This window comes from Malurus melanocephalus, unplaced genomic scaffold, assembly GCF_030028575.1.
Source record: "Malurus melanocephalus ecotype Western Australia unplaced genomic scaffold, MMel_1.1 scaffold_297, whole genome shotgun sequence".
NCBI classification, from domain to species: domain Eukaryota; kingdom Metazoa; phylum Chordata; class Aves; order Passeriformes; family Maluridae; genus Malurus; species Malurus melanocephalus.
Window position 1 is genome coordinate 388,438 of NW_026623529.1, and position 20,381 is coordinate 408,818.

General features: G+C 39.2%; 1 protein-coding gene across 1 annotated transcript in view; it reads left to right on the forward strand.

Annotated features, from left to right (window-relative positions):
* Positions 1–20,381, forward strand: part of TRANK1 (tetratricopeptide repeat and ankyrin repeat containing 1) — a 51,232-nt gene that overhangs the window by 6,052 nt on the left and 24,799 nt on the right. The window contains exons 2-12 of the mRNA XM_057376965.1: positions 4,076–4,210; positions 5,313–5,436; positions 6,594–6,744; positions 7,735–7,853; positions 11,012–11,095; positions 13,910–14,048; positions 14,463–14,594; positions 16,312–16,479; positions 18,273–18,428; positions 18,795–19,046; positions 19,931–20,107. Coding sequence (XP_057232948.1) covers positions 4,077–4,210; positions 5,313–5,436; positions 6,594–6,744; positions 7,735–7,853; positions 11,012–11,095; positions 13,910–14,048; positions 14,463–14,594; positions 16,312–16,479; positions 18,273–18,428; positions 18,795–19,046; positions 19,931–20,107 — 1,636 coding nt within the window. The 5' untranslated portion in view covers position 4,076. The remainder of the gene's footprint in view (positions 1–4,075; positions 4,211–5,312; positions 5,437–6,593; positions 6,745–7,734; positions 7,854–11,011; positions 11,096–13,909; positions 14,049–14,462; positions 14,595–16,311; positions 16,480–18,272; positions 18,429–18,794; positions 19,047–19,930; positions 20,108–20,381) is intronic.

Consider the following 20,381-nt stretch of genomic DNA (forward strand, 5'->3'; position numbering starts at 1 on the left):
TTCTGTGAATGATAAGGTTTGGACAATGCACTGGGAAGGGTCTCCCAGACCTTAGGGTGTCCCCACACATTTATGTGTTTCATAGACTCAATAGCTTAGGATAAATCTCAGCTTYATGAGGGGAACCTGTGWSTGGCTGGGATAGAGTTAATTTTCGTCATAGTAGCTGGTTTGGTGCTGTAAATTTGTGAGCAGAGCAATGCTGATAACACAGTAATGTTTTGGCTGTTGCTGAGCAGCGTTTGCGGAGCATTGGGGACTTCTCTGTTCTTCACTCTGCCTCCCAGTGAACAGATTTGGSGTTGGGAGGGGACACAACTTGGCAGATGACACAAACTGACTGAAGGGACAGTCCATGCAGTGTAGCATCGTGCTCAACAATGCAAACAGAGGGGAGGGGACTTAGGGGGATTAGCTTTCCCTGTCCTGGGAACTGGATGGGCATTGTTCAGYGTCAGGGAGGTGGTTAATGGTTGCCTTTGATCACTCGTTTTGTTATTTTTCTCTCTTCTTCCAGGTCTCTTTTGGTTACTGAACAATATTTATCTTGACCCATACATTTTCTTGGTTGTACTTCTTGCTTTTCTCTTTTCCCCATCGCACTGAGGGTGGGAGGATGCAAACAGTTAGCTGCCCACCAGGGTTAACCTGCAGCACTCACCCCCAAAAAATCTTTCTRTACTTACATCCAGCTTTGGCTTTTACCTGTGCCACTTAATGCAGAGTGACAACATTTTTGTTTAATGCTCCTCAGCTTTGTTTAATAGACTCGATAGGCTTTATTTAATAGGCTCTCAGTTAGACCATTGGTTTTGAGTTAAAGTTGTTTACGCTGCAGGAAGATGTTGGGCAATAGCAAGACGTGCTGTGCTGGTCTGCACGGCGATTCTTTTGAATCATTAACTTAGATGCCAGATTTGCATGCCCAGTGTATCTCTTGGGTTTACAAACTTGGGTGTAGTTGCTAAAGCCCGCAGCAGACATCCCAGTTATTTAAATGATCTACAATTTGAAGTTTTGGCTGGGAAACCCCKGTTTTGGAAAAGGATGAGGATTTGTGTTCTGGWGAAAATTCCTGCTGCCTGGAAGGGRAARGGCATACTGCCTTCTGATGTGAAACAGGGRGTTCAGTTCCAAAATTACTCAGYGCAGGATGTGTTTGAGAGTCTTTTRAAAATGCTTATTGCGATTGGGAGAATTTTGCTGTACAATGGAAAAAATATTTTAAATATCTTATTAATATCTTTTATTTGTACTTTTACTTTTAGTATATTCCAAAGAAAAGTAAGACAAAATTATAATTCTGGGGRAAAGAATCATACTGAGTAACAGCATAGCTTTCTTAAAAAGAAAGAAAAATCTTGAAATTAAGCTATAATTTGGAAAACTGCTGGTTCACGTGTATTCCTACTTGAAGAAACTCTTATGCAGCTGAACTCTTTTGCCATTAATCTTGAGAAAATAATTTCTCAAACTTTCTGATGTTAAAGAATTGAAATCTAAAAGGATTACACAAAAGATAGAATCATCTTTTAGTTCTGTTTTTTTTCTTTGTTCTTTTGCTCTATTTTTTCCTTTTTTTTCACCTTAATAATGCTTATACCATGCAGTATAAAAGCAGTCATGRATATGTTATAAGTACACTTGATTGGCTGTCTGGAGAAATAGTATTTTTAAAGTATGCGCTGTATGCACATTGCTTAATAAAGTGATRATTAAATTTGCCTGGGACAAATGTAAAAATTTCTCCTCTAGCATGACTAGTTGCTGTGCTTCCCCGAAGTAGATGTGACCTCTTTTTCTTCAGTTTAGTTTTTATCCAGGATCTCATATATTCTTGGTGCTCCCTGGAATTAGCAAGGTGATGCTTCGATTACAGACATTATCATGGAGTGTTTGTTTAATTAAGACATAACTTCTGWCAGGTCATTTCCCAGCCACTCTGAAGCAGTTTTAGCTGAGCTTTATGGTTTCACCTGGTTCTGCTGTTGTCTCTTCAGAGCTGTGGGCTGCCACTCTCCTATCTGCTTGCTGCAATCATGAKCCTGTCAAGCGCTTTTTCTGCTTGGATAAATGTGAAGGCACAGTGCCATCCATAGCATGCCTCATTGTACCTCTGTGCTCACAAGACAGTGCTGAATCTCAGTGTTTCAGGCTCATCATGAGGAGTACTATAGAGAAAATACGTCTGTAATGCTTCTTGCTTTGTAAATTCATATACTTAAAAATGTCTAGTTTGCTCTGTTGTCAAGAGATCTGGCAGATATTTTAATCCTGCTTTTAGCTGGGATAGTTTTCTGCTAAGTAGGTGGTATAGTGCTGTGTGTTGGATTTAGTATGAGGATAATGTTGATAACACACTGATGTTTCAATTGTTGCTGAGCTATGTTTGCCCTAAGTCAAGGACTTTTCCGCTTCTCATGCTGCCCTGTCAGCTGCAGGGGGACACAAGAAACTGGGGGGTGATACCTATGGTTTAACTCAAACTTACAAGGTGCTTATGAAGCCTATTGATTGAARACTTTATAAAACCTTTTTTACATATTATCAATAGATAATGTAATAATTTTTTACATATTATCAATATACAATGTAAGGTTTTTTACAGGGTATTAGCAGCATACCTGCTCTATAGACACCGGTCTATGGGGTTTTATTTCCAGCYTTTTTCGGGCATCAGGGGACACAGCCAAGACAGCTCACCTGAACTGGCCARATGAGTATTATGTACCATAGAATGCCATATATATAAAGTAGGAGGGAAAACTGGCCAGGGACCAATCCTTGGGAACTGGCTGGACACTGGTCAGCAGGTAGTGAGCAATTGCACTGTGCATTAATTATTTTGTATATTCTAATTTTATTATTGTTAGTATCAATATTAGTATTTTCCCTGCCTTTTCTRTCCTGTTGAACTGGCTTTATCTCAACACACAAATTTTACTTTTTTTTCTCCGATTCTCTCCCCGATCCCATTTGGGGAGTGGGGGAGTAAGCAAAAGTCTGTGCGGTGTTTGGCTGCCTGCCAGACTAAACCTTCACATTATGTTAGCAGGTTGGGAAGGTTACAGATTTTATGGATTTTGTCCAGGTCCATTAATACCTGGATAATAAGTATATCTGTGCATTCCTGTTTGGTGAATTAATTTTATTTAATTACACTGAAATTTGTGAGATTCATACAGGTTTTAACAGGTAATGGAAACAGCTTTTAATCATAAAATCAATCTGCGAAGAATGACTACACAGCACTTTAACACTAGATATTTCTCTTGTCTATTTTTAATGTGCTGTTTCTGAGCACACATGTAGGTGGTTTTCCTCTTATGTTTGTTTCTTTCATCTAGCTGCTTGGCCATGTGATTAGTTTTGTTTAGTGACCCTAATTTTACAATTTTAATGATGAAATAGTTTTTCATCTGTAACTGTTGATGCTAGTTTCTACCTTTGTTTTCTTTGGCCATTTCCTGTATTCATTTTAATAACTGTTTTGTTTGATTCAAGATCCTCGTGCACTATTACTATGTTATAGGTTTTTCTTTTTTTGCAGTAATTAAGTTTCTAAGCAGTTTTGTATATATTGGATTGTTGAGTCTGTAGACAGAGGACCTGGACAAAAAAGTCAGAAATAAAAAGCAAGTAAATTAGTTTTGTGTTTAATTAATTGAAATGTACAACTTCATGTATTTCTTTAACATATAAATGCTGTTTGTTTTCTCACATATTTCCTCCTGCATTGTGTGCACAYATTGAAGTAATTTTGAATCTTAATTTAAAAGACATAGTTTAAGATCTGAAGAGAAAAGCTGAAAAAAATGCCCGTGGTAGATTTGGTTAACTGAAGTTTATTGAAAAGTAGATGGGAAGTTGAGGAGACATCAGCAGCAAAGATGAGGCTGCCCCTGATCTCTTTTACAGTTTTACAATTCCTGCAGCAGCAAACAAAAATGTTCTCTTTTGTCCTCCTTTTCAAATATGCCAAAACTAAGATGAGCATTTTGGTCGATTGTAGGAGAAGAAGTGTCTCATAAGTCAGTGCTTTTGTTTCATTTTTTTTTTGTTTGCTTTTCCTTAGCATGGATCCCATGACATATGCRCAGTTGAAGAGGCAAGCTGGGAATCAGGATTTTAAAAATGGAAATTACTCTTTGGCCATCAAAAACTATGATGAAGCTCTACAAACACTTAGTTATTTAATGCAATGGGTCCCGTAAGTATTCTTSAATTATGAGATGTAAACCATAAGACACGCCTGAAATACATAAATATGTACAGTTGTACAGTTAATTCAAAACTATTTTTTGGCCTAACACTTGTTTTTCTTGTATCTTTTTTTTTCACACTCTTTAGTGTACCAGTATTATAGTTATGCTGTTCTTACATATATGTGGGAGATTAGTTAGTGACTTCAATGTGAATATTTTTACATAAACATCAATTATAAATCTGTGTAATTGAAGCTCAGATTAGTTTTCCATGAACTGCACTGGTTTATGTTAAATTACTTCTGTTTCTTAGCTGACATGTTGTAGATTAATCTTGCTGTAATTTTGCCATGTCCTGGCCAGTTGTTACATGAGTCATCTGATTATCTGTAAAATGATTCATGCGGCTTACTTTGTTCCTGTTATTTTGTCTTTCATAGTATTCTGAGACTCGTTTAAATTTTTTTTTTTCAGCAGAGGATTCCTTTGGGTATTTCTTTCCAGGTGTTAAGTGCTTTTCATCAGTTAACATCARTTGCTAATGTTGTTAATGATTAAACAGTTACATTAACTACTAAATATTCCTTACTACTTTGTATTAACACTGCTGTTAAACTAATGTAACACCAGCCACTCATTTATTTTAAATATGGGTTCTTTGTTGTCTTCACCCAGTGATGATAAACTAAGATGCATTGAGGTTGTTTTTTGGTGAGTTTAGTMCTCTTTCCATCTCAGCTTCCATTCRTKKGTCTGCTTTCCCCCATTCCTGGCTGCTGGCTTTCACTGAACCATTTGTAATTTTATCAAGGTGGTCTGAACTCTTTCTAAAGCCTCATAGTGCGTTATTCCGATGGGTTGGCTTTGTGCTTCAGAATAGGCCAGGTTATCACTATGGGTATCACTAAGGTACCATTTAGGATGTCTATAAGACATTTTATGTCTGATCTTCAAATGATCTTTGTTATCTATATCTACATTATTTTCCTCTAATTTTGTTGGGGGGGTGATATGTGTAGTTTTTTCAGGTTTTTTTCATGTTGATAAATATAGTGTATGATCCTTTTTTCAAGTGAGTAAATAATAATGCTAAAACTGTATTTTTAGGTGTTCCCGGGATATGTCTGTGTTGTTGTGCAACAAATCAACTGCTTTGTACTGTCTGGGCAAATGGAAGGATTCATTGGCTTTTGCCTGCCAAAGCTTACGGTGGGATTCGCAGTATGTTAAGGTATCCAGATGCTTAAGCTGACAGTTTTTGCATGCCTTCTTTTTTTTCTCTTTTTGTTTTTAAATACAAGTGTCATTTTCTCTTTTTTTTTTTTTTTTTTTTTTNTTTTTTTTTTTTTTTTTTGTGTTTTGGCTTTGGGGCATATATGAGTGAATATAGCATAAAATTCCACAGTGTTTGATTTTATACATATGCATCAGATTTACTGCTATAATAGTGCTTTTAATAAAACAAAGCAGCTCTCATTTGCACCAGGAGATGCTGGTTCTCTCTTGAGGCAGGCATCAATGCTTTCAAGAAATGTAGCTATTAATATCCCAAACAAGGTTACATGTTAATAAGTCTCCAGTTCCTGGGAGCAGTACTTGGTGACTGAGGTCATACTGTATTTCCAGTGGGCAGAACAATACACTACACTCAGCTTGTGATTAAGTACACATTGATTAAGTACACATTGATTCAAATAAGTAGGAATAAGTAGGAGTTGGACAGTATTTATGATACGGAGGCATGCTCTTGGATTGGCTTTTATGTGCAGTAAAAAGTTTTCTGGTCTTTGCCAGAGACCTTAGTGGAAGGAATTTGATTTAGATATGGTTAAATTGCATCCAAATATCCATTTAACTTGTGCTGTATTGCAGTATGCCAGTTATCTGTTTTGAACAAATTAGCTCCATTGTGACTCTGAGCTGGTTATACCTAATTCAGGTGTAAATATAAACACATTCATGTGCTACTGGCTGAAGATTGTATCATTGTGGGAAATACTGAAAAATGCAGTGACAGGGAGACATAAATTTATATACTGGACCTTATGTGGCACAAAAAAAAGCCAGTCTTGTCCAGAAGAGATCAACATACAGCTGCTAAAAATATTTTTCATCCTGTAGTTATTTTCCAAGTTTTGTATTTTACAATTTGTCACTTTTAATATGTGTGATAATGTCAGTAGCATATTGTGAATTTCAAGGTATTAGAGTAGAATAGTTTATTGCACTTTTGTTTTTTTGATCTGTGTATAAAAAGCTGTAGAAATAGTACTACATGCCATTTTTATAACATAATGAGAAAATTTTAAAAAAGAATGACAACTTTTATTTTGTTGTAAAGATCTCTGAATATTTTCCCAACATCTTTTTGTTCTCCTTTTTTTTCAGGCTTATTATAGAGCTGGCTACTCTCTCATCATGTTATCAAATTCTTACGAGGCAGTTTCTATGTTCCACCGAGGTTTGGTTCTCCTGAATTCTTCTGCAGATCGAACTCAGATTGCTGAGTTTATAGCAGGAATCTTCATAAGTGTCAATGGTAAACTCAAGTTATTTTTTGTAACAGCTTTTCRATAATGATGACAACTTAGTAACATGTGCTTTGTGAGATCATTCCTTTAATCCTTTAGTGCCTCAGTTCTGTTTGTGGATTATGAATATATTGAGGATGAGGTGAACTTAGTCCAGTTTGTATGCAGCATACGCCAGCAATCTCAAAACACTGCAGGGRAGTGAGTTGTCTAACAGGAACATGTCTATTAGGCAATAGTTAGAAAAGGCCAAAATTTAGAGTCAGGGAGACAAGATTGGAGATTTGGAGCTCCAGATCCTGGAGGCTTTAAGTGGATTTTGTCCAGACTGCTCTGCTTTTCTTTTAGCTAGGCAGAYCTGAAAATTACTAGAAGATAGGCAGTTTAAACTTTTTTTCTTTCTTTTTTTTTCTGCAGTGCAGTGTATTTCATTGTGGAGAACTTCCCCATAGCTAATAATGAACAGCAATGAAAGGAGGAAATGGGGCCTTCCCTTGGCATTGTGTGGATTTTTATGAGCCACCCTATGTCTCCCTACCCTGTCCTCATTCTCTCCTTTTCTACTTGCMTTTTAGTCTGTTTAACGTGCTTTGTCTGATGGGCCTACAGGCATGCCAAGAGATTTCAGGCTGTGCCTCTGCTGTCTTTTCTTGAGCCTGTAGCCCCGTGTTGAGGTCCTTGATTAGTTGTTGCACAGTCAGTAGCTGGCTGACCCATAAGTGGAAGAASTGCCACGAGGTTCACAATGTCTTGGGGCTTTGAGGTGTTTATTGAGAGTTGGGATTGAATCTTTTCACCTTGTTTGGTAAAGTCTGGCCACTGATAACATGGTGCTGAATCAGTTGGGTGACCAGTGTTTCTTAAGCCCCCACTGGACAACTCCTGGGTGTTAATCAGTGCTAAAATTATTGCTGTGTGATGAACTAATTTAGTTGGAGACCCCAACCTTTGAAGTGCCGTGTATACCAAATAGTTTTCTCTGTTGCTTACCCTTGCAGATGATCGAATACTGCCGCCRACTTTTCACTCTGCATATGATTATATTTTCAATGCAAGTTTTGATGCACTGGTTTGGCAAGCAGTGATAGAAAGACTGGCCCAGAAAGGGAAGTGGCGGGTAAGTGTGCCACCATGTCACTGTGTCACCTACTGCTGCATGTTGGGCACTCATGTCTTACCTCTWTAGCATTAAGCTCGTGTTACTTTTAAAAGCCAAAACTATATTGCTGCCTGGTTCTAATATCTTGACTTTTAAGACTTTGAAAAATGCTTTTAGTGATAAATGATTTCTGAAATTATTTTCTGAAAGGCATAAGATGGACTTGAAATCCTGTTTGTTTCTTTCTGCTGTCTGTTGTCTTATAGTGCCACCTAGAGCCATTGTTCAATAATATTCAAATGAGAGGGGGAAAAAGACAAATTTTTTTGTGGTCCCTTTTACTTTTTTTTCTGTATGCCAAACTGGATTTTTGAAACTGCTTTTGAAAGACCCACAAATAAAGGAGCATCTCAGTGGAAGTACATGGTTTTTTACCAAAACCAGTTAATTTAGAAAAATCGGAAGATGGATCACCTGAAATTATTTTAATCCTCCTTTTTTAAGTAACTGTGGAAAAAATTGATCATTATCACAGTTGGTGGTGGTGCTTTAGAGAAAGTGTGTTTTAAAATGGGCCAAACCCTGCCTGGGAGAGTGAGGGGGAAAATGGGAGAAACAGCCCTGGGAGCCCCAGGGTGGAGAARGAGAAGGAGGAGGTGCTCCAGGCCCAGAGAAAGGGGCTCCTTTGCAGCCTGTAGCTGCAAGCAGAATGGAAGCTTCAGTTGAGGTTCAGGAGGGACCCACTTGCTTTCTAAACTCCTCAGAGAGGTGTCTRGGTGTGGCTGGATGCAATCYTGCTCCYGGACTTGGTGAATGGTTTATGTTTAAAGGATTATATACAAGTAATTGTAATAATACCACTTTGTCCCACAGGATTAAGGATGGCAAACCAAATATATCCATAWGAATAAAATAAATAACTTCTTTAAATTGATAGTGATAAAGATCAGATTAAAACACTTCAATCAGAGTTATTTACTACATGGTATAGATAGTTATAACAGTTAGTGGAAGTATAGCGTACTATTTATTGAAGCAATATTGAAGCAATGGTATTAAAGATAGCAAAACAGTCATTAAGTAGAAATTGATGTTACTCACCCATGCCAGTGGCCATGGGCAAACCTCTTTTGCTCAGCCTTGAGAAGTAAGCCTGAGGGRAATCTCCTCTCGGGGGAGGATTGTCCACACAGACTGCAGGAAGGAGTATGTTAGAAAACCTCACCTTCAAAAAATGTGACTGTGCTTTAATAGTATAAAGTGACAGTCAGTCACGTGTTTCTAGGCTGGCTGTGCTGGCTCAGCAGCTTTAGGTAGGTTATCAGTAGTTATCACCTGCTGGTTCCTTTGCCAGGAACTTTGCTGCATTGTCAAGGGTATCAGTTTCTGTCAGGAAACATTGTTTTTCACATCGTCRGAATGTTTACATTTGGGATTCTTGAGTCAGGCTGCTCTTAGCATTCTTTAACACCATAAGCAGTGTGACCATCCTTCTCTGTCCATCACTGATAACTTTTACAAATAAGGTAAAGTTCAAGCTGTGTTACCACCACTTARGGTAGAGTATCCTGCTACACAGCCTGTGGAGAGAAGGAACGGGTTTCTGACAGTAACCACAGCCTCTGGAGGACCCACACTGGAGCTATGGACTCACTGCAGGCCTCCATTCCCCATGCAACGCCCTGCTGTGGGCAGGGACATCTTTCACTAGATAAGGTTGCTTAAAGGCCTGTCCAACCTGACCTTCAACACTGCTGAGGATGAGGCATTYRGAGCTTCTCTGGGCAGCCTGTTCCAGTGCCTCACCACCTGTATCATAATTTTTTTTTTTCCTTATCTTCCAGTCAAAACCTCTCTTCCAGGTTTAAGCTGTTGCCTCTTTGGCAGCGGTCCTGTCCTGTTGCTAAAGGCCTTGTTAAGAAGACTTTTTTAGAAGCCCCCTTTTTATTTTCACCTTGTTGCAATAAAGTTTCCCTGAAACTCTCTCCAGATTTTGTAACACCAATTTTCTCAGCCTTTCATCACAAGAGGTGCTCCATCCTGCTAAAGATTTTTGTGGCCCTCCTCTGGACTCACTCCAAGAGGTCCATGTCCTTTCTGTGCTGGGGGCCCCACATCTGGATGTAACATTCCATGCTGGTCTCAGCASAGTAGAGAGGGAGGGTCGCCTCCCTTGACCTGCTGCCCATGCTGCTTTTCATGCAGCTCAGGATACTCTTTGTTTCCTGGGCTGCAAGCGCACATTGCCAGCTTTTATCGTTTTTCATCCCCCATTATCCCTCAGGTCCTTCTTCCCCAGTCCATATTGATTTTGGGGATACTGGGATACTGCCCTGACCTAGGTGAAGCACCTTGTGCTTGGCCTTGCTGAACTTGCTGGGGTTCCCATGGGACTGCTCCTCAAGCCTGTGAGAGTCCCTGTGGATGGCATCCCTTCCCTCCAACTGCATCACTCAGCTTGGTGCCATCTGCAAACTTCCTGAGCCATTGAGGACACCCCAAATTCACTGGTGATGCCATTGGGGAAGATAATGAAGAGTGCTGGTCCCCTCGGACACTGAGCCATTGACTGCAGATCTTTGGGTRCAGCCATCCAGGCAGTTCCTTATCCATCCAACAGTCCATTCATTAAACCCATATCTCYCCAATTTAGAGCTAAGACTGGTGTGAGGGATTCTATCAAGGCCTTAAAAAAGTCCAGGTAGATGGCATCCATAGTCCTTCCCTTGTCCTCTAGTAAAGCCAGGTGGGTTTTCAAGGAGCAAGGCCATCTTTTAGAGAAAGTAGGAAACAGAAGGAGGTGGAAGAAGATACAGTGTTAATTTAGTGCTCTCTGCTTGGGATGTTGGTGTTATCTGGGGAGTCTCATGAATATAAAGGTCCATTCCTAAAGCAAAGAGTTACTTCCAAGTATTGGAGAATCTTTTAGGGCCTAATTTTTTTTACATGTTTTTTTTATTTCTGAGGAAACTTTCATTACTTGTAGCTTCCCACACTTCTCTGTATATTACATGAATTCAATTGAAAATTAGAAAGGGAGATTCAGTTGAGATCTTACAAAAAGATCTGAAATATTGTTAGCCTKTGTTGGCTTTCCTACAAAATCTGATGAGGCAGTGAAAAATAAAGTTTTAAGTGTGCTTATAAGAGCATTAATGTTTGGAATTTTTTTTCAGTCTTGTCTGTTGTTGTTGTCTGAGAAGCAAGGATTGCCTCGTGATCTCAGAGTTAACCAGGTATCTCTGAAGAATCTCTTCGAGGTAAAGTAGTGGTTTGTTCTTTTTTCCTTGTATCTATTTCTTTTTTTCCTGATCACTTTGGTGAGAGATTTTTCCATATTGAACCAAGAAAAATAAAATGAAAAATAATGTATATGGACATTWTATGATTATGTTTTATCATCTATTTGTTTGAAAATTTATGTAATGTAAGTAATATTTCTGTATGAAATCTGGTATTTCCAAAGTGTATTACTATTAATAAGGTGTACTTGGAGGCTGTGTGTCAGCAAGGAGCTGCTGAGAGTTCACCAGCTCTGCAACTCGGGAGCAGCCAGTATCCCTAGCAGTGACATAGCAGCTTTCTAAAGGCATCTCACAATGTTTGTTGTAAATTGAGAAATTCTACTGGGCTTTTTCWTAGAATTCTAGAATGATTTGGTTTGTAAGGGWTGTTAAAGATYGCCTRGTTYCAACCCCCTGCCCTGGGCAGGGRCACCTGTCCCTAGACCAGGTTGCTGAAAGCTCCATCCAGCCTGGCTTTGAACACTGACAGGGGTGGGGCATCCACAGCTTCTCTGGGCAACCTGTKCCAGTGCCTYATCAMYCTCACAGTAAAGAAYTTCTAGATTTCTTACAGTTTCTTTCCTGACAGGAGCTTTAGAAGATGTTAGCTGTAGATTGCACAGTATCTTTGCGTGGCATTTACGGTCTGGCAAATTAAGGTKTGTTGGTGGAATATGCCAGAATTTGCCATTTGGCTGTTACAATGCTTTTAGTACTTCTGTCATAATAATTTCAAATTGATGCTTTTTCCATAAATGTGTTTCAGTTAGGTGCCTGACAGAGTGAGCAGAAGTAAATCTAAGAAGGGCAATGCAAAGGGAATGAATCAATATCTCTTCACAGGCTTGTTTTTAGAGATAGCAGGAGAATCAGTGAWTGGATATATGCAAGCACGTGTTGGTTGAGCATCACTGGGCAGGTGCTGTGCTAATGCCAGCAGAGTAACTTCATTTACAGTGGCAATAAAACATGGCAACACAGCAGAGGACCCATGTAGAGTGTCTTAGTAGTTARTTAGAGTGTCTTAGTGAAGTTCCTTCCTGGGCAAGCAAAGCTAAATGCCTCGCTGAGATAGGAAGAGAAAGCCGGGCAGCCTTCACAAAATGATATGTCCTTTTTTGTTGAATTGGCCCAACCAATCTTACWTATTCTAGTGGGTTTGTTGTACACATGGAAGGCAAGATGAAAAATTCCTAAGTACTGATTATCTTTTGTGAAAATTAGAAAACGTGGCTTTCTGACAACTTGAACTTCCCCTGCTGCTGCTATATTCTCCCTGTAATCTGTTGTATTTTGACTTGATAAGTGTGCTCGAAGAGTAATTCTTGCCAGTCAAAATTTGGCATGAGGTATTAGAAGAAAAGATTTATTTGTAAATGTTGGAAGCGTGTGTGAAGACTGCTATTTAAAGAGATGACTGGCACAAATGTAGAAGTTTTGTCTGAACGCTGTTTCCGACCACCTCCTCATGTCCTGATCCTTCTGGCATATTGTCTCAATTTCCATCTGAGCTTCCTCTGCACACCTCCAGAGTATCCTGTGTTGCTGCTCCCCTTGTCGACTGTGCTTCATTTTCATTAAGTCCTTGCTAGAAATACTTTGTACATTCAGATGGCTTCTGCTTAGGCTGTGTGCTTTCTCAGAATCTGAGAACCAGGAAGKTTGGAAGACACCTTCAAGATCAACTCAGCACCACCATAATCACCCATAAACCCCAARTGCCACATCCACATGCCTTTTGAACACTTCCAGAGATGGTGTCTCCACAACCTCCCTGGACAACTTATTCCACTGCCTAACCACTCTGTCAGTGAATTTTTTCCTAATATCTGATCTGAACCTCTGCTGACATGACTTAAAACCATTTCCTCTCCTTTCGCCTGGGACATGGCAAAAGAGACCAATCCCCACCTGGCTACAATCTCCTTTCAGGCAGTTGTAGAGAGCAAKGAAATCTCTCCTGAGCCTTCATTTCTCCAGACTGAACCCCCTCATTTCTCTCAGCTGCTCCTCATCAGACTTGTGCTCCAAACCTTCTCCAGCTCCGTTKCCTATTTCTGGACTCAATCCAGCCCCTCATTGTCTTTCTTGAAKTGAGTGGCCCAGAACATARCACAGGATTTGAGGTGTGGCATCACCARTGTCAAGTACAGGGGGACYAYTGCTGCCYTGGTCCTGCTGGCCACAGTATTCCTGACAGCAGTCTCTTGGAGTGAGTCCAGAGGAGGCCACCAAGACAATTAGAGGGATGGAGGCCCTCTCCTGTGAGGAAAGGCTGAAAGAATTGTGATTGTKCAMCCTGGAAAAGAGAAGGCTTTGGGTTGGCCTAATTGCAGCCTTCCMGTACCTGAAGGGAGCCTRCAAGAGAGATGGTGAGAGACATTATTTAAGGGCACATCCARATTTAAAGGGGAYAARAGRAAATGGCTTCAGACTGAAAGAGAGTAGGTTTAGTTCAGRTATTGGGWAGAAATKCTTTACGTGGAAGGTGCTRAAGCAGTGAARTGGGATGCCCAGTCCCTGGAAGGGTTTAAGGCCAGGTTGAATGGAGTTCTGAGCAAMCTGATGTAGTGAAAGGTGTCCCTGCCYGTGGCAGGGATGTTGAAAYCAGATAGTCTTTAAGGTCCTTTCCAAGGACCAAGCCTATGAAATAGTTTCATTTTACAGTGGCTATGGCTTGGTTGTTGTTGTTCCACTGATGCTTGTCATAAAAATATGGAAAATATTAAAAAAGAAATGCCCTTTGTGTACGTAAAAATAATTTGTTGTAATTGTTCTCTTTGTCACCAGACTTCTGAGTTGTATGGTCATGGTGAGAAGCTGCAGGAAGTAGCAGAGTTGGTCAAGTGGTTGCTTTCCATTGGGGCGAAGACTGAGTCCATTGGATTGTATCCGCTGCACGCTGTTATCAGACTGTGYATCAAAGCAAGTGAGTGACATCTGCAGCCAAAACAAAACAATGCTGGCTGTTAYCAGAGAACTGACAGCTAGATAGTTYTTAAATGAAAGAAAACCCCAACAGCTCAGGTCAGACCTTCTAGGTATCACCTTGCACATGCCAATAAAGCACTCTTTTAGAAATGTAAAAACCCTCTTTGATCACCCATGCCTGATAGTGGTGGGAGCCTAATATAGTTTTCTTTTCTGTGGTTTGAAACAAAAGTGTGATTGRTATGGGTCTTTTGTAACCCAAATATATTGGCTTTGAAAAAGGTGCATATTTCTTCCTGCCATCTCAGTGCGAAGCAACAGTTTCTTTGTGTAATAGTCATGAGTCTTGCATCTGCATAGGGGAAAAACCCCAGGATCTGTTTCTGTAAGTGTGATTTTTTTGTCCTTTCAGAAAATAACCATCTCTTCAGATGGTTACTGACTTGGAGGCCAGAGCTGAAGGATAGGATCAACCAGAAAGACAGAGATGGACAGACTCTGCTGCATGTTGTGGCCTCTTCCAGTGAATATTCACAGAAACGCAGTAAATATTATTTTTTTTATGTGTGTGCGTGTGCGTATTGTTTTGTTTTCATACCGAAAAGTATATAATGGAAGAAAATTACAGACCTTGGTGTTTACTGTTCCATGCTAAAGAAGAAAATGAGAAAGTATCCGAATGTAGACATGTAGTGGCAACTAMTGTTTAAAAATTTTGAGAATTCCTTTCAAAATTTTCATGCCTGATGTGTGACCATTTCCTTTGCTCTTTGGTTTGGCTGTTTAGGGTTTTCTCACACATATGCTGCAGTTTTTAGAATCATAGAAATTATCTTTTAAATTTTGATGTGCCCTTAAAATAATGTTCGATCACCTGAATGCCTGAGAGTTTTAAGAATCTAACTGCAAAAAGCTGTGAGGTGAACATTCCTAGAAACAATTTTGAGTCAAAATTRTGAACATATCAGAATTTGCCACAGATGTGTTCTGAGAAACAACAATTTTCAAGCATGTATGTACACTATAATATCCAAGATTTTTTTATAGACGCTCCCGAAAGTCAGCCCAATTTATTGCATCAGGGTRTAGGTGTTTTGTTTCTCTTAATTACCACCAGAACAGCTCATCTGTCTTTGTTTAATGGATAACCCAGGTTTTAACCAGCTAAACACTGCTTTATTAAATTTTCTGTCCTGGTTAGACAATTATTGTTGATTAACTTTTCTGGGGTGTACAAGCCTATGAAGTGGCTCCCTTACTGCACCTGCTATGTATTAATCATGTTTTCTGTGGTCTAAAGGCCTTTGACTCCTTAAATCTCTGAAGATATATTTCTTGTTTTATGGTATCTAATTAATCTCTAGTTATAGGATAACAATTAAACAATCCTTTAGTGAATTTTGTTCTTCAGCTATTGATTAAGTTCTCTAAGGTGTGTGGGTCCATGGAGTTCCTTTCTGCAGGTCAGTGAGGTAATTTCTCAGAGTTTTCAAGTGACACTCAGCTAACACATATCTAAATTAAAACCAGCTAAAATAATACAGTCAAACATTCCTTAACTAATTAGACATAGTCCATTACAAAATTTTTAAAGAAACATAAAAAATTCTGGCAAAGATAATCAGTCATTGTCAGGCYGCTCCTGTTCTTTTAAATAGATGAAAATTTAAGACCTAGATAGCAGTGGACCTTCTCAGAGAAGGAAAATGAAATGCTTTCCTTCACAGTTTCTGTGGGATTTATGTTGGCCTGGCCTTTTTCCTTGTATTTTTTATCTGTCCACAAGGTGGCAACAGGAAGCAAACATCATTGCTAAGGTAAAACCAGACTTTTGGGTCTGTGCTTAAAGTTTATTTAATAATATTCATATGGTATTTATTGTATAGAGAGCACATATTTTTAATATGTATTTATTAATTAAAGTGTACATATTTATCTTTATGTATTTTATGTATCATTAGAAAAACGTGTCTTTTTATGTATATAATAAAGTTTTTCTTTATAGCTGTATAATTAAATATTATAAATCATAAAATCATGGAATCATTAATTTTAAAAAAGGTGTCTGAGATTTTCTAGTCCAACCTTTGACTGATCTTCACCCTGTCAACTTACAACACTTATTAAAAAATTTAGATTTTTTAAAGTTAAAATTATGCTAGAAATTGTGCCAGGTAATTAGGAATAAAAAGGAAAGCACAACAAAACTCCTGAACAATGTGAATTATTCTTCCTCTAATTTTATTCATGTATTGCTTTAGGACAAACAGAAGATGTGATCATGCTCCTGAATTTTGGGGTTGATCCCACTGTTCCAGATGCACGGTCAAGATATGTCATAGATATCTTGAAAAAGAACAAAAACTTCAATGCTGTAACAGAAGTCAGCAAGTATATTGAGAAACACGCTTCCTCTGGGAAACAGACAGGTACTACATGCAGTGTGTGCTTTTCCTATTTTAAAATTATAACCTTTAGGTACAAAATATTTTTATTTCAAGTGAGTTAGTGTGGGTGTGTTTTATGTAATTTTGGTAGTTGTCACCCTGATCTCCTGCCGGTCAATAGTGAACATTTTGTCCTTGCCTCAAGGCAACTGCTGTCTACTTGTTGTTCAGGTCAAGCTTGGCATAAAGCAAAGCTCTTAGGCTGCTTCTCAGTTTTCATGTGTGTATTGCATAGAAGTTTATTGGAAAACACTGGATTTCACCATGCTTGCATCTTATGGCTCCTGGCAAAGAAATTCCCACAGCGTTTTTGTCTTTACAGTGGAGATCTCTGCTCTGGAGAAGGTTTTATCACAGTGGTTCTCAGTTAAGAATTTAACAGCAATACCTCTTTGCTGATAATCTCCTTGGCTGGCATTTCAGGTTGCATAGCCTTTCTTTTGTGGCCAGGGTTTTTTTGATTGTTGATTTTTTTCTGACAATGCACRGCTCACAACCATTTTCTAAATGTAGCACAAGTGAGAGGCTAAAGATTAAGCCTTAGATTTATATTTCTGAGGTTAGTCCTTCTTTCTAAATGGATGATCAACCTCGTCTCTCTCTTTCTCCAAAAATGTAAAGCTGCTGTTTTGTTTGGTCTTTAAATTKATGTATCTTAATTCCTTAAGCTTTAAGGAAATTTAGGCCAAGTCTTTCAAGCGTTTTATTTCAGGGCATTTTTTGGGACATGGTTTCAAATCTGCTATTTGCCATTACATAAATATCTCTTAAACTTGTAGATAGCATTTCAGCGTGATATATTTTTATCTAATTTTGAGAGGACAAAATCTTTTATGGCTGTATTTTTTTAATTGGCACTGAGGAACCAGGCAAGCTCAGGACAACTCATTAAAAGTGTATGCTGCAAACATTACTGGGTTTAGTMATATACTCTAAAAATTCTGAATAATGAGATAATTGTGAGGCAGCATTTTCCTGCCTGCATGCAGAAGCTATTACAGTTTTCAGCCTGGTGTGTTGTGGTAAATGGAGTCATGGTTTGACCTCGGCCAGCAACTAAGTAGAAAGCAGTCCATCAGTCACTTCCCCATCCATCCTATAGTGGGTTGAGATAAAAACAGTTTAAAAATTGAAACTAAGTAAATTGCTACCATTCCTGTTATTATTACTATTAAAGTTATGAAAAGGAGAAAGAGAAAGGAATAAAACAAAGAAACACAAGTGATGCACAGTATAATTGCTTACACCCCACTAGCCAATACGCAGCCTGTCCCCAAGCAGCAATGGTCCCTTCATGACCAGTTCCCCCCAGTTCATATGSTGAACATGACATTCTGTCGTRTGGAATATCCCTTTGGCCAGTTCAGGTCAGCTGTCCTGGCCRTGGTCCCTCACAGYTTCTTGTATTCACCRGCAGAGCATGGGAARCTGAGGAGTCCTTGATTTAGGGTAAGCACTGCTCTGTGACAACCAAAACATCACTGTGCYGTCAACAGTRTCCTCATCCTACATCCAAAGCATGGYACCATCTACTAAGAAGAAAAATAACTCTATCCCAGGCAAAACCAGGACAAGAGTGTATTTGATAAAAGTATCAAGTATTCTTTGKGGTCAGGATCCCATCAAGGACTGGCAYTGGCAGTGACAGTTTCAGCCATCTSATTTTAATCTTCCACTRCACATTCCTTAGAGCCCTGGGATGTAATGCATTACAGTTTTGCCCTGTAAACATGCTGGCAAGGAAGTGGATTTTCAATTTGTGTAATGTTTTGCAGAAGAGAATGAAAGTGCYGCAGATGATACAGATTCTCTCCAGGATGTTCTGGAACAGTTTGTCCAGTTCTACAGGTCTGAAAATGGAGCACACAATAAAAATGTATTGAAGGAAGATGCAGTGAAGCGATTTCTGAAATGGCTGTCTTCTGTGAAAGGTGCAGTGAGTTCCCATTTCTCTCACAAAACTTAATTGCTGTGAAAAATGTGTTTGATACTAACATACACTTACTTCCCTTTTACCCTTCCTTCTCTTACCTGCTTCTGTAGCTTTTATTACTGAAATAATGTAGCTTTTAATTATATTTAATGTTGTATTTTGCACTTAGAACCAGTGTAATATGCACAGAAATTCACGATGCATCAAAATGTTCAAACTTGACTGATAGCATAAAGATGGAAAGATGCATTTCGCTGTTCCTTACTTTCATTTTAATGAGTTAATTATTCTGAAATTAGTTTACAGTGAGGTGGATTTCCTTATGTGGCTTTGAGTGAATTRCTCTGTCTTGACTGTCTTGCAGAAATCCCTGAAGAAATCTCATGCAACATCTCCAGTGCCTGTGCTAACAGCTTCATAAAGCAGTTGCTGGGGAAGCAAATGTGGCATAAAGTTTTGCTGCTATTAACAGGGAAAGYCAGTGGGGAAAATCCATCAGGAGGAGGACTCTTCAAAACCTGCAGTCTTTCAGATGTGGACATTGGCAACATTATCCAACAGTGTGAAAGACCAGATACACAAGTACACCTCATAGGATGCTTGCTTGAACGAGGAGGTGAAAARCTGCAATATTGATGTGCTATAAGAGTGCTAGTATGTTATTTGACATGTTGGGAGCAACATGATCTCAGAAATACCAACATGTGGGTTTTTTGGTGGCCCTGTATAATTGAGGCAGCTTGTTGGAGTTCAGTGCATTGGCTGCATCTTCTGTGTGGGTCATGGGGAGGCTAGTAATGCTACATGTGTGGAAGATGTTTATCAAATGAAATTTATCTGTTAGGGTTGGTAAAAGACCGAGGACTATTGTTGCTCCTTCACCTATAGTTTCCATTGGGTCTTAATTTTTCTGCCTTCAGCCACAGTATTGTTCCTATAGAAACTGTAAGCTCCAGTCTTACAGTCCCTCCAGTCCAGGGTTCAGCCTGCTGTTGTGCCACAAATAACTGACTACTTCAGTATTTTCAAAGGCATGACCAGATGTCTTTCTTTTTTTTAAACTAGTGTAGACATTACCATTCTTCTGATTTTGCCTGAGCTTATTCATGGGATCAGTGCCATATTTCATTTGATCTTATGGCTTGATGTTACCTGTAAATTATGGACACATAGTCCTGTTGAAGTGTTGTGAGTGCCAGAGGTGAGAGGAGGCCTCTCGCAGTTTCAGTCAGTGACTGACTTGGAAAAGATACTTTCTGGCCTCTATGTCTTCCTATCACAACAGAAGGACTGGTTGCTTAATGGGAGACAAGGRGAAATGATATATATCTTCTTAAAAAAATGTTTTAACAGATACATGTAAAAAGCTTGCAAAAGAAAAACAAACCCGTGTCACCTGCCTGTCAATCTGCATCTGACTGCATCTGTTTAGGACTTTCTGTAGTTAGCAGATCGGTGCATCAGATTCAAGCCCTGACATTTTCCTGTCCTTCACACCAGCTCTGCCAGATGGGATTGGAGCCAGCTCTGAAGTACCACTGAAAATATGCCTCAGAAAGAATTATTTTGAACTGGTATATTTGCTGCTTAYCAAAGGTGCAGATCCTCAAAACCTCTCCTTTACACAAGGAGATACTCCTTTGCATGCTGCAGTTTGCATCTGTTTAAATAACAAAGGTAAGGCTTTTGCTGTTGAAAACATCCCAGTTTCTCACCTGCCCCTTCTATTGCTGTAGGAATAGTAGATCAGGATGTGTGATTGTGTCTCACTCAGCCCCCAAAGTCTGCAGGCCAGAGGATACACACCAGTCTTTGTTAAGCTGATGTGTTCTGCTTTGTGGCTGCGGGGCTGGGACTGAGGAGAGGTAGTGTCAGCTCAGGTGACATGAGGGAATCAAGGAAAGCTCCTCTTTAAAACCCTGTAAAATGAGGAATGAAGGTGGGAATGAAG